The following is a 13,939-nucleotide window of genomic DNA, read 5'->3' on the forward strand; positions in this document are numbered from 1 at the left end:
TACAATTAATATTTATAAAATATCATATTATAAATCATTTATATTATATTTTACACAATAAGATTTTATTAATATTTTCATCAGAAATAAAAATGTGCGTCACAGTTTCTAGCTGAAGAAGATATTGAACACCCTGTCATAACCGAGGTAATAACCCAGATGTGAAGCTAATTGAGAAAAAGTATAATTAGAATTATCTATTTACCAAAAAAATATAAATTCTAATTTTAGAAAAGCAATTCTTTGCCTAGAATTCTAAAGCCTAAATTAACTGCTGAACAGATCAGACGACACGCGACAATAATTCGGTAATCGATGTGGAAAGTGTTTGGAGCTTTCGCAAGCAAATGTGAAGCAGGCGCGAAATTTCACCAAGACACGAAGGTCGTCGAAGTGCGACCGACGTATTTCCAATATTTTTTCAACGCCCATAACACAAGGGAGACACCGCGATTCGCCATAGAAGACGTTCTTTCACGTACGAGTCTCTCTCTCTCTTTGAAAACTGACAGGCCATTTGTGCGAGGAGATTAGCATGGAAATGGAAGTTCGGCCCGACTTCTTAATAAGAGACGCTTCCAAGGCTATAGACAGCTTGTCGCGACAGAGTTCAACCCTTTTGTCATCTTTAAAATTGCGTTTCGCGAGACAAATGTTGTTTACTACACAGATGTAATTTCGTTTGCGTCAGTAGGTCAGATGTACAGTCTTAATTTAACATCGATACAAAAAAAAGAGATTAATTGCAGAAGCTAGAAAACGTTTCCTAATAACGTATGTTGGAGAACAAAATTTCTTTGATTAATTTCATTTCTATTTCAATAAAAAAAAAATATTCAATCATTTTTGAAATCAAATATTAATAGGAAAAATTAGCAACTATTATCTGTATTTTATAAATACAAATTTAAAAAAAATTTTACAAATGAACTTCACTTGGAGAAATTTTAATAAAACTTTAAATGTCGAGATATGTAAAATCAGATATATTAATTCGAGCCACGAAATGCTAAAGATACGTAGGATGACAGATGTACAGTCTTAATTCAACATTGATACGAAAAAAGGAGATTAATTGCAAAAGCTAGAAAATATTTTCTGATAACGTATATTGGAGAACAAAATTTCTTTGATTAATTTGATTTCCATTTCAATAAGAAAAATATTCAATAATTTTTGGAATCAAATATATAATAGGAAAAATAAGCAACCATTATCTGTACTTAATAAATATACAAATTAAAAAAATATTTTACAAATGAATTTTACTGAGAAGAAATCTTAATAATTAAGACTCTAGATGTCGAGATTTTTTAAATCACATAGTAATTAGAGACACGAAATGCTATAAAAAGTGATAAAAAATGCGCGGAGACTTGAAAGTAGAGACACGAACATCTACATGTCTTGAATAACTTATCGCCTAATATACTGGCATAAGTCGGTTTATAAAATAAATCATATTTTTCCGAATCACACAAAACTTACACAACACAGACTCGCGCGCATACACAATGTATAATACATCAGTGAAACGCCGCCGAAACTGCGACGTGCAGTAAATCGACCACGCACGTACTAAATTCGATATACACTTCGGCTTTGTATTCTTTTTCAGTACTCTCTCCGGAGAGGAAAGCGGCGTTTCACGACATCCGCAAACTTGTAAGGTTCACCACAAAAATGCCGCGACTACAAAGTGGCTTCATGAATATTTCATTAGATCGATATTAGCGAGACCTTTTATGGCAGGGATATTGTTTAATGAGGCGAACTTTTCAAAGATTTGTCAACTGAGGTCCCCGTAGATGCATGTATGTGTGTCTGTACAAATGCACTTTGGTCCGTACATGGGATACCTATAATACGTAATACTTATCTAAGGTCTAGACAGCTTTGACGTTTGGCCGATCGAGCAACCGGTTGTCTGGCCGAACTATTGAAACTACGTGCCTCGGCATACATATTTCGGCAATGACGTATTTCCAGAGTGAAATCAATCGGCATGCTCGACAATCCCAGCTATACGTGTTGATCTTTCAATAGTATAGAGTTGTGTAATGTCGGTGCCAGTTAATCTCTCGTGTGTGCTACTTTCATCACCAAAATATTAGGTCACGCTGCGTTTCCTCAAAATTATGCCTACGCTTGCAACATTAAAAGCCAGTTTTTTTACAAGTATAGTAATAGTAACACAAAACGAATTAATTAGAGAGAGAAAATTTATATATAAATAATGACAATATTTTTAATTATAGTCCTAATATTGACGATATAGGATAAAAATGAAATTAAAGTACAATTTTTCTCGTGCCAAAGTGTAGAATATTGTAAAATAATTTATTATTCGTATCGAATATCAATTTTTTACTAAACAATACTTATTAAAACGTTAATTCTATTTTCTATATTTAAACAAGTTAAAATTGTAAATGTATAATATTGTACCATAAGTTTTTCTGGAGAATCTTCTTTAATAATGTAATGAGATTTGTAAGACAATATTTATTAATATTTATTAAAGTAAAAGATTTTGTCATAAGTTTCGTTTCTTCAAAGAGCGAAGATTGCCCAAAATAATAAAAAGAATTAGACAATCAATGAAGATTTAAAATGCAGACTACGATTACTTTTACTCACAAAATTCTTTTCGTTCACTCGATTAGAAACTTAATCGGAGAGAATCAATTTAATTTCAATCCAGCCACTTAAAGAAGAAATTTTGATAATGTGAAGCTATATTTCGTCGTTATCCGTGGGTCGGGCTACATTAAAATCGAGAATTTCGTCTGACGTTAAGAAACGAACATCGCTGTCCTCCGAAAGTGCCGAACTGCTCGTTCCCCTTTTGTATGTTTTTCTTCTCCTAATAATGATGATTACCGTAATAGAGAGAACTATGGAAAGGACGATCACAATCGCACCGCTTGTGATGATCAACTCTTTTTCGATGCTTCCACTGTGTTTTTTCTTTTCTGGATTTTCCTCTACGTGCAGATCTGCGAATTTTTCATGTTGTCAGTAATAATATTTTATCCAGCATAATTTCTTGTAACGAAAATTCATTATTTAATTTCAAATGCTTAACATCGACAGTGAATTACTCAGTATTACTCAGATTTAATTATAGTAGTTTAACACGCATATTTAGTAATTAAAAAGATTTTCTCGGAATAATTAATTTATGAAAGAATTGCTTATCGCGTGTTAAAAAATTTGCATTTTCTTTTTTAATGCTTTCTTATATACAATCAGGAGTTATCACTTAATAATATTATATTGGTTTTTTTCAAGAAAAGAAGAATTGAATTTTAAAGAAGAGAGCTAATAAGAGTCTATATATTTCTCAACATTTTGTCTTATTTTAAGTTCTTTTTTAAGATAGTAAATTGAACAATTAAATTGAACTCCAGTACATCTTGTTTAATTAATTAATTTAATATTTGAAAAAATATTTGTCTTGTTTAATTGATTTAATAATAAAAAAAATATTTATCTTGTTTAATTGATTTAATTGATTCGAAAAAAATATTTGTCTTGTTTAATTGATTTAATATTAGAAAAAAATATTTGTCTTGTTTAATTAATTTAATATTAGAAAAAAATATTTGTCTTGTTTAATTGATTTAATATTAGAAAGAATATTTGTTATTTTATATATACAACGTTTACCAAATCGATCCTGAGGCTCTATGTATTTCGTTGTGAGAGTTGTCTTGGGTTCGAAAGGCGTCTCCTTCGTTTCTGTCTGTCCCATTGGCTTAACAGGTGTTGTCGCCCGTGGCAAATTCTTAGTTTGAGCCTTGACCGTAGTTTTCGCGGTCACGAGGGGTCTTCGCGTAATCGTCGACGTCGACGAATTAGATGTACCTGGATCGATATTATCCTTCGGATTCAAAGAGAATCCTGTCAAAGTGGAATTTCTCACTGGTGAAATCGTAGGGTTACTATTCAACGATCTGGTATCATCAGATACTGTCATAGCTGTGCTATATCCTGTAATTGTACAATCGAGAACCATATATACATAGAAATTTTACGCGTCTTAAAATAAATATGATATTAATTATTTTATAAAATTAAAGCGATAATAACAGAATTTTTAATTACGCCAAGTAACTCAGAGATCAACTCCGAAATCACGTCTATTAAGAATAAGATGTGTTAGTTACCTAGGATGCAATATTCAACGTAATCCGGACAACATATAGAACGTTCCGCACAATCGACCGTACAGAGGCAATTTTCCGGCCCGAATGAGCTATTAAGTGATACGGAAGAAACTGGGGTTGTCAAGGAGAAAACGCATCTGTCTCGACAAGTTTGTTGCGCATTGACTATTTCAATTTGATCTGAAACAAATACGGATCTTTTGGAGACGTGCGATACGTATTTTCCTTTATTTAACATACCTATAATTAATATATTCCTTTCTCTTGCTGCAAAATAATTGAAATTTACTCCAGAAGCATTTAAGTAATTGTTGATATAATCTCCAAATATTATATATGAAAATTCTCATTTTAAAAAAGATTAAAGAGAGTATTCAAAATTTAATTTACAGATTATCTTCTACTTCTTTCTAAAATATATATTTTTTAAATTTTCCTATTATAAGTTTTACGATTTTTATTATTATCTTATCACAAGATACATCGATGTATCTTGTTAATTTTAAAATTAATCGATTTAAAATATAAATTTACCGTCATTGCCTACAGTTACGCTGGTAGACTCATTTTTAACGATGCATTCATCTCCCTGTAAAATAGCGATATCGTCTATCGCGATATCGCTCACGTAACTGCTACCTCGCACTCCTTCTATAATAATCTGTAAACAACATTCAAAATAAAAATTTTTGCAAGACCTTAGTTTCTCATAATTTTTCATATTTTATATTTAACTTCTCGTATTTTACTTCTTATATTTTAATATAATAATACTGCATTACTATATGAATAAAAATGTTTTGATTAGAAGTCTAATTTTTATTTTTAATAAAAATTTTTAATAAAAAATTTAAATAAATAATAAAAAGTTATTTAAAAAAAAGATATCGATGACGCATACTTGAAAGCTGATATTAGTTTTCGGTAAGTCGAAGATACCATGAAACCATTGATTCCCTTGATTTCTGCTTATGGTGAACATCAATTGACGCGCAGAATCCTCTTGTTTGAAATAAATATTCAATGAACCAATTGTCGCACCGTACATATGATACCTGTCGAACACAAAAATATATACCAAAAATCCTTAATAAAATACTACAAGAGAAAAATGTAGTCTTTAGAATATTTTATGAGCTGTTTAAAATTCTTTTCTGCTTTATTTTCGTAAATTTACCAATTTAAAAATTTAACTTATATTTAAAATAACATTTAGAATGAAATAGCAAACTCTGGAAAAATTTATACGAGAATTGTGGACAGCGATATTTTGTTGTACATTTCATTATATTTACCAGAACGAGAAACAGCCTGATTCAGTCAATGAAGAATTGTAAAGAGGAGATATAATTCTTGCCGTATCGTTCACCAATCGTCCGGATGCCTCAATATAAAGATAGTGGCCTGAAATCATATCAGATATATATATATATATTAGGGTGGTCGTTAAATTGAACATCATGTTGGATGGTCATAAATCAGCTCCAAATGTAGAAAAAATAATTCTCTAATTTTTTCAGATTTTTATTTTCAGCCTTGAGTCTCCCTGTTTACACGTGTTATGTTATATTCTTATATCAGTTCATTTATTTATTCATTTATATGTTATTTAAATATTATTTATATTATTATATTTTTTATAATTTGAAAAAATACTTAATTTACTTTAGTTCTAGATGGAGTCAGCTGCAAAAGTAGTGAACAAAATTATTTAATTTTTCATAAAAGATAGTCACATAAATATTATATGGGCTATTCCGCTATTTATATTATTTAACTATTTTATATTATTTTATACTATATTTTCGGTATTTTCAAATAGTTTCAACTTTTTTTCACTAAAATTTCAAACTATTTACAACAAAAATTGATGACAGAAGCAGCTGCAGAACTGTGGTATTAATAAAATTATTAATAAAATTACATGCCAACAGGGAGACTCAGGACTCAAAATAAAAATCTGAAAAAATTAGAGATTTTTTTTTCTACATTTAGAGCTGATTTACGACCATCTAACATTAAAATTTTGAAAAAACCTATATAACGACCACCCTAATATATATATTTATATATATATATATATATATTTATTATATATATTTTTTTCTATTTATTTATGCAATTTAACGTTTCTGTGAAACGCCAAAGTCATACAAAGATACATGTACGTATAATACGCACCAGCATTTCCGGCTCCCAGCGTATGATCGTGCGTAGGACCGGTACCGATGTGCAAACTTGGTGTTTCGAAATTGTGACGTTTCCAATCAAAATCGTGCTGCGGGTCCTGTTCCCACCAACAGAGATCTGTGCTCTCGAAATCGCATTTCGTGGGTGCGAGCGCTTTCGTGTCTTATCATGAATGAAACATCAAGATATTGCGTTAACGCGAACAACTGATTTCAAGTGTGACTAACATTAAAAATAACTTTGAAAGAAAAATAATACTCATCGTATTTTAAATCGAATTAAAAAAAGAAAAAACACTAATAAAGATATACTTAATTATAAAAAAAATAAATTAACTATCTATTGTACAAATTGTGAGAGATTACATTGATTAAAGTTTTCAGTAATTTTTAACAAGTTTTCAATAAGTTTTAAAAATTATATTAAGCATCATATAAAAATAATTACTGCCGAAATATTCGCACGTTGTGTTGCAACTTTCTTGGTGACAGAATATTCTATGCAAATTATTGAATAAGAGAAATATAGTTTAAGCAAGGAAAAAACGATAGCAATTATTATAGTACCTCGACAATAAGGAATAGTTCCGTTCCATTTGGCTCCATCACAATATATCTCGGCACTGCCGATCAGGGTATAACCAGGTTCGCAGAAGAACATCAATATCGCGCCGTCCAATTTTTCCATCATAAGTGAATGAGGCGATGGTTGCGGTCGTTGGCATGCCGCATCTGTCAGGTGTAAAGAAATAAATCAAATCTATCGATCTCATACCGTTTCGTATATTCATTCCTTTCACTTCAAGCTATAATATCAATTGCCAGATTTCTTGTCACACGAATCAGTTATTCCTGCATTTTTCCTAATTAAATTAATTTTAAAAAAAATATAACGATAGGAAAAATGAACATCTTGACGAACAATTTCATCTATTTCACACAAACACACACACGTGACTTTACTTACTCACGCACACGGGAGTAGGTGTGTCCCACTGGCCTCGCACGCACGTGGAATACTTGTTACCTACGAGAGTGAATCCGTCGAGACAATTAAATCTTACAATCCGACCTCGAGCTCGAACGCGAATTTTTCCATTATTCAGTCGCATCACGGAACATCGAACTGAAAGGATAATGACACTGTTAATTTATTGATTGATTATGATTAATGATGTGATTCATCTGATTTGATTTATACAACACACTTTATCAAAATAACACTAAATTAATTAAACAATATTAATTATATTCATGTAAAATCATGTAAAACGTAGTAAGATAAACTGGTTTAATTATATACTAGAATAATTATATTGAACTCTGCAAATGTATCGAGTAATTATGTAATGATATTACAATTAAATATTAAATTAGCATAATTAGTATAATTGTTTATCAATCACATTAATTATTTAATTTTTAAATTAATTATTCTCCTTTCATTCTGCACCGCAAGTTTAAATACGCAATAATGCACTCCAACACGATAATCAACTCCGCAGTTGCGGTATTTTGCTGTGATAAAATTAATCATTTTTTTAGATTTATTTGTGTATCTATTTTAAAATGACATTTTATTGTTAATTTTATTATAGCAGAAGATCACGTTATAGAAGAATAGCACGTTACACTCACTGTCGCTCTATCATTTCAAATTATTTTACTCCCGTTTAATCTCATTTTATGCATAATATTATTTTATTTGCATTATTTTTGCTTACTCTGCACCTGCCAAGAGCAAACGATGCATTGGCCAAAAAAAACGAACAGCAATAAGATCATCGAAGGACACTTCATCTTGACGTGAGACTCACATGCACATGTATAAAATGACGTAAGATCTCTTTGTAATTCTACAACCGATTGTGATAGTTGATATGATCGAAAAAAATTAAAATTTCCACGAAAATCGAATTTATACACCATTAAGCGCGATGAGTACATGAATGGAGCTAAAACTCATCCTTTTATTCGGGGCTATAGTTTTTGTAGCCGAGGGCGGGAACACAGTTTCCGCTGGTACGCGAGCGATAGCTGGCTTTTATCATTCTTTCCGGTGCTTTATCTTTGTCAAGCGTCGCCAGGCCTTGAGGAAAATCCCTGGAGATTGCATTTGTCATGCGAAATATGTCAGGCGCCAACTCGATGATCCTGATTCAGGAATTTCCATTCCGATGTCTGAAGTCCGTATGACAATTTATCATCTGGTTCACAATCCAGATTTTAAAAGTTAAAATTCTAAAGAAGTCAAAAATTTGGACAAACATATTGACATATTGGAGATTTTTATTAGAAAAAAAATACCTTCAATTCGATCCAAAAACTCATTTCCAATAAATCTCGATTTTCAAATTTTGATTGCCTCAAAAGATGTAGAGTCTTTCATTTTTATTCTTAAGTCAGGTATTCATATACAAACCTTATGTTAGCTAAAAATTTCAATTATTAATTTTCTTTTACATCTATACAGAATGTTATAAAAGTACCGGAACAGCAGAATAACTCGAAAAATATGAGTCCTAGAAAAAATGTTAAGTACTGGGCTTTTATAATTTTTTCCTGGCTATCTGACGTTCAGATTCAGACGATCATTTATTATTAATATAATTCATATTAATGATTCTCGATTTTTGTATTATTAATAAATTTTTTAAATAAAAAAAAATTATGAGAATATATGAGAACGCAAAAATTCTTAGCTGCCTCCTGTGAGGTTTGAACTCACGACCCCTGGTTTACGAGACCAGTGCTCTACCACTGAGCTAAAGAGGCTTTAGAGTCCTTAATTCTTAGAAAGGTATAAAAGATGTGTCAAAGATTATTTGATAAAATTACATATAAAATTTCAGAAAAATAATTATACATAAATATATTTAATTAATTACATTTTAACAATCTTATTTTATCAATGATTCGTGAATAAAACAATTGCGACCTTTTTTTTAAATATACAAAATAAAAAAATTATTGCGAGAATTTTGTTGCAGAAGTGAAGATTGCATTGTACTCATTTTTTTTACTAATTTATTGGCACATCCTTGTTGTCGATTTCTGTTTACGATATTATTCGAGCTGTCAGATTCAAGAACAAAGGCCAATTGAATTTCACGTGGTTCGAACTAGTTTAATTTATTCGCAAAGGTTGGTAGACGCGGGAAGAGAGAGAAGTGTGAACCATTTTGGCGCCACTATACGACCGCCAAATACACCGGCTATTGTGTAAAACCTGATCTAATGTGACCGCGTTGCGTTGCGTATTATCCGGTCATTGTTTCACAGCATCGTTTCGAAGGCGAAGGATAACCGGCAAGATGAGCGACGACTTGCCGTATCAGGCGGAATACGCGAAAAGCGACCGCTCCAAGTGTCAAGCGTGCCACCAACCTATTACGAAACAGAGCCTGAGACTCGCGGCTATTGTTCAGGTATCGAAACTTCTCGTCCAAGAGATGCCCGTAAATTGCGGAAGAACAGGCACGCGGCATCTAACGTGTCACCTCGCTGTTGTCCCGCGAGAATTTTTATGCCTTCAACTATTACGTGGCGACACGTACAAAGGCGCAATATGTGTATAGATTTAGATTTCATTGGGTGGTCTTGTATATTGTATAATGATAACACGTCTATGATGTCATTCTGATAACATCGTCTACATGATGATAGCAGCGACAATTCATTTGTTTACTTTTATAAAAATATTTCACCCACACATTATGATGAAAATTATTTCTCTATATAAAATACATTTTCTTTTTAACATGTTTAACGATTATCTTTTTCTCTACAATAATGTGCAATTAATATTTCAATCATTAATTGCTGCAAGTTGGTTTTAAACAATAAACTTGAATTTTTTATATCTAAAACGAATCTAATATTGTGGAAATATTGTTTACATTTTTAGAGTCCTGTTCATGATGGAACCATACCCAGGTGGTATCATTTCAAGTGTTTCTTTTTAAAACAAAGACCAAAATCTACCGCTGACATAGGTTGCTTTGATGAAATTCGCAATGATGATCAGGAAAAAATTAAACAAAAAATTGGTATATATTTTGAGCAAAATCTGTAACATTATATTTTATGAGAATCGTTATCTTAACTTTCTTGTATTTTTTTTTTTTTTTATATATATAGAAGAATCTCTTAAGGCACCTCCAGTGTCTGGAAAAGGAAGAAAAAGAACAAAAGCTGCTGGTGGATCTGGTGATTTCCGAGTAGAATATGCCAAGTCTAATAAATCTACCTGTAAAGGATGCGAAGAAAAGATTATAAAAGGTGAAACAAGAATATCAAAGAAGGATTATGACAGCGCGGAAGCTAGAAGGTTTGGTGGCTTAGACAGATGGCATCATGTGGAATGTTTTGTAAAACTGAGAGCAGACTTGGGATATTATGGGGGTGGAGATGAGCTTCCAGGTGCTACTGAACTCTCAAAAGAAGATAGAAACAATCTTAAGACTGCGCTGCCAAAAATGACACAAGGTGAAATGCCACCACCTAAAAAGATGAAAGAGGAACCAGAAGATATAGAAGATGCTAAATTGATAAAAAAGCAAAATGATGAGCTGTATGCTATAAGAGATCAAATAGCATGTCTTGATAAAAATAAATTGGTTGCATTATTGGAAAAAAATCATCAGGAAATTCCAACAGGCACCTCAGGTGTAAGTACTTTGTGATATGTATTCGAGAAATATTGTACAAATTTGAATTATATATTGTAAAAGATTTAGTGTCAAGACTTAGTATCACAGCTTTATTCGTTTTACATAAAATCAAATTTTATTTACAGATAATAAATCTTTTATCTGATATACTGTACTTTGGAGCTCTAGAACCTTGCCCAAAATGTAAAGGACAGCTTTTATATAATTCTGGTATGGGTTATAAATGTACCGGTAATATAACAGAATGGACCAAATGCGAATATGTTACGCAAGATCCAAAGAGAAAGAAATGCGAAATACCTAGTGATATAAAGAAAGGATTTCCAATCAAGTATGTCTTTGTTTTATTAGATTTTAGATAAAAAATATTTAGTATTTTAAACTTTTTTCCATTGAAATATTAATAAATGCAAATATGATTTACAATACTTCTAATCTGCTTAGGTCGTACAAGTCCAAGGTGAAGAAACGAGTGTTTAAGATAACAGCCCCATCATCATCAAGCTCTGTTAAAGATGAAGTAGATGGACCGAAAATACAAGGTAAACCTCGTCCTTTGAAGAACATGCAGTTTGTTATATTAGGTCGTACACAGAAGGATAAAGAAGAATTGAAGAAAGAAATTTTATTATTGGGTGGTACTGTTACTACAAAAATTCATGAAGATTTGGCTGCTGTAATTTCAAATCAGAACGAACTAGATAAAATGAATAAAAGAATGGATGATGTTGAAGCATGCAATATTCAAGTAATAACAGAAGATTTCATAGAAGAAGCGAAAGAATATTCAGATGCTCCTATTATGCTTTTAAAGAAGAAAACCATTTCTAGTTGGGGTGGTGATATAAATGCTAGACTTTCTAATGTCATTGCAAAATCGAATGCCTCTAAAAGTAAAAGTAAATTTGAGAAATCGAGCTCTGGCAAAGTGAAGGTAAAGGTAAAAGGCGGCGGAGCTGTTGATCCTGATAGTGGCTTGGAAAACTGTGCGCACATCTATGAAAAAGGAAAGAATAAATACACTGCAACATTAGGCCTGACAGATATACAGTCAAAGAAGAACAGTTATTACAAGTTGCAAATTTTAAAACATGACAAACACGAAAGGTATCATTTGTTTAGAAGTTGGGGTCGAATCGGTACCACGATTGGCGGTACCAAATTGGAAGAAATGTCTGTGGAAGAATGTGTAGAGCAATTTGAGTCGTTGTACATGGAAAAAACTGGTAATGAGTGGAGGAACAGACAGCACTTTGTTAAGAAACCAAAGTTGATGTATCCAATTGATATAGATCATGGAGATGAGAAGGTTGCTTCTTTAGATTCGGACATTAAGAGTAATTTGCCAGAACAAATTCAGGATCTTATGCGCCTGATTTTTGACGTAGCTGAAATGAAAAAAGTTATGTTAGAGTTTGAAATAGACATGGATAAAATGCCGCTTGGGAAGCTATCTAAAAAACAGATTGAGAAAGCTTACGCAGTTTTAACGGAACTGCAAGAGATATTGAAAAAGAGTAATATAGACCATACCACCCTGATTGATGCTTCCAACAGATTCTATACCTTGATACCTCATAATTTTGGCATTTCCGGTCCGAAAATTCTTGATACACCGGAGGAGATTAAAAACAAATGTGACATGCTGGATGCATTACTCGAAATGGAGATCGCATACAATCTTTTGCATGATAAGATCGACGAGAAACAGAATCCACTCGATAGTCATTACAAACAATTGAAGACAAGTATCGATGTACTGGATAAGAAGAGCGAAGAATTCAAGATGATCGACAAATATGTCCAAAACACTCATGCAGCCACTCATACACAATACAAGCTCGAGATCGAGGAAGTGTTTGTCGTCAAAAGACAAGGAGAGGAACAGAGATTCAAACCCTTCAAGAAATTGCCCAATCGAAAATTGCTCTGGCACGGATCCAGGACTACAAATTTTGCAGGAATATTATCGCAAGGTTTGCGTATCGCGCCACCGGAAGCACCAGTCACTGGTTACATGTTTGGCAAAGGTATCTACTTCGCCGATATGGTGTCGAAATCTGCAAATTATTGTTGCACGCATAGCCAAAGTCCAACTGGTTTATTGCTGCTGTGCGAGGTCGCTCTGGGCAACATGTACGAGAGATACAAAGCGGATTACATCGAGAAGTTACCGAAAGGTAAGCATTCCACGGTAGGTCGTGGTCAAACGCACCCTGATCCTCAAGATGTCTTTAAATTCGACGGCGTTGAAGTGCCATATGGAATGGGAGTATCTGCAACTCACAATAAAAAGTCAGATTTATTATACAACGAGTACATCGTATATGACGTTGCTCAAGTGAAAGTGCGATATTTGCTAAAAATGAATTTCAAATACAAATATTAAAATATGTAACACTGAAATGTGATATATATATATATATATTCATGATACGTTTTCAATTTAATGATATTTTGAAGTCCCTTAATTTTGGGATTATACTTTGATTAATAATGATATGATTACTTGATATTTTTTTAATCGTAAGTATTTTCATTCTCTGATTTTTGTGGAAAAAAATTCCATTGATTTGTGTTACGAGTGTTGAACTTCATAACATTATTTTATTTCAAATAATAATTTTTTTAATTTAAAGGTGTTCTGTTCTGTGTATTTAAATACTACTTGTTCGTTTGCATTTTATATAGTCCGTGCTACCTCGAATATTAACTGTAAGATTATTTACAATAAATATTTCACAGATACATATTTTTTTTTCTTGTTATCCTCGCCAAAGTCTTTCCTTATATGTAAATTACATAAAATAATATAATAAGATTCTTAAATAAAATTGTATACAATTTTCAGATACATATTTATATAATTAAAAAAAAATATTTGCAATATATATTTTTTTTATGC

At 31.9% G+C, this 13,939-nt stretch overlaps 2 protein-coding genes and 1 non-coding gene across 3 annotated transcripts; 1 reads left to right on the forward strand and 2 right to left on the reverse strand.

Annotated features, from left to right (window-relative positions):
- Positions 1-1,248: 1,248 nt before the first annotated feature.
- On the reverse strand, positions 1,249-8,368 carry LOC114940376 (uncharacterized). The gene is made up of 10 exons (XM_029315037.2): positions 8,086-8,368; positions 7,329-7,487; positions 6,929-7,093; positions 6,354-6,524; positions 5,468-5,576; positions 5,074-5,227; positions 4,707-4,833; positions 4,173-4,352; positions 3,673-3,996; positions 1,249-2,999 (listed from the first exon to the last, which is right to left on the reverse strand). The coding sequence occupies exons 1-10, from the start codon at positions 8,306-8,308 to the stop codon at positions 2,737-2,739; spliced, it is 1,875 nt and encodes a 624-aa protein (XP_029170870.2). The 5' UTR covers positions 8,309-8,368; the 3' UTR covers positions 1,249-2,736.
- A 696-nt stretch (positions 8,369-9,064) lies between these two features.
- Positions 9,065-9,136, reverse strand: TRNAT-CGU (transfer RNA threonine (anticodon CGU)). Its single transcript has one exon. It is a non-coding gene; the product is annotated as a tRNA-Thr (tRNA).
- Positions 9,137-9,536: 400 nt separating this feature from the next.
- On the forward strand, positions 9,537-13,784 carry Parp1 (Poly-(ADP-ribose) polymerase). The gene is made up of 5 exons (XM_085480840.1): positions 9,537-9,789; positions 10,269-10,410; positions 10,502-11,031; positions 11,160-11,365; positions 11,479-13,784. The coding sequence occupies exons 1-5, from the start codon at positions 9,676-9,678 to the stop codon at positions 13,421-13,423; spliced, it is 2,937 nt and encodes a 978-aa protein (XP_085336966.1). The 5' UTR covers positions 9,537-9,675; the 3' UTR covers positions 13,424-13,784.
- Positions 13,785-13,939: the final 155 nt, after the last annotated feature.

The sequence above is a fragment of the Nylanderia fulva genome, unplaced genomic scaffold, assembly GCF_048542155.1.
Source record: "Nylanderia fulva isolate GAGA-0341 unplaced genomic scaffold, ASM4854215v1 Scaffold16, whole genome shotgun sequence".
NCBI lineage: Eukaryota > Metazoa > Arthropoda > Insecta > Hymenoptera > Formicidae > Nylanderia > Nylanderia fulva.

Coding starts and splice junctions, on each gene's coding strand:
- LOC114940376 (XM_029315037.2), bottom strand. CDS start 8,308: ATGTACTCATCGCGCTTAATGGTGTATAAATTCGATTTTCGTGGAAAT. Junction 4,834..5,073: donor AAACTAATATCAGCTTTCAA/GTATGCGTCATC, acceptor TGTTGTTTACAG/ATTATTATAGAAGGAGTGCG. Junction 4,353..4,706: donor CGTAACTGTAGGCAATGACG/GTAAATTTATAT, acceptor TATTTGTTTCAG/ATCAAATTGAAATAGTCAAT.
- Parp1 (XM_085480840.1), top strand. CDS start 9,676: ATGAGCGACGACTTGCCGTATCAGGCGGAATACGCGAAAAGCGACCGC. Junction 10,411..10,501: donor AAAAATTAAACAAAAAATTG/GTATATATTTTG, acceptor TTATATATATAG/AAGAATCTCTTAAGGCACCT. Junction 11,032..11,159: donor TTCCAACAGGCACCTCAGGT/GTAAGTACTTTG, acceptor TTTTATTTACAG/ATAATAAATCTTTTATCTGA.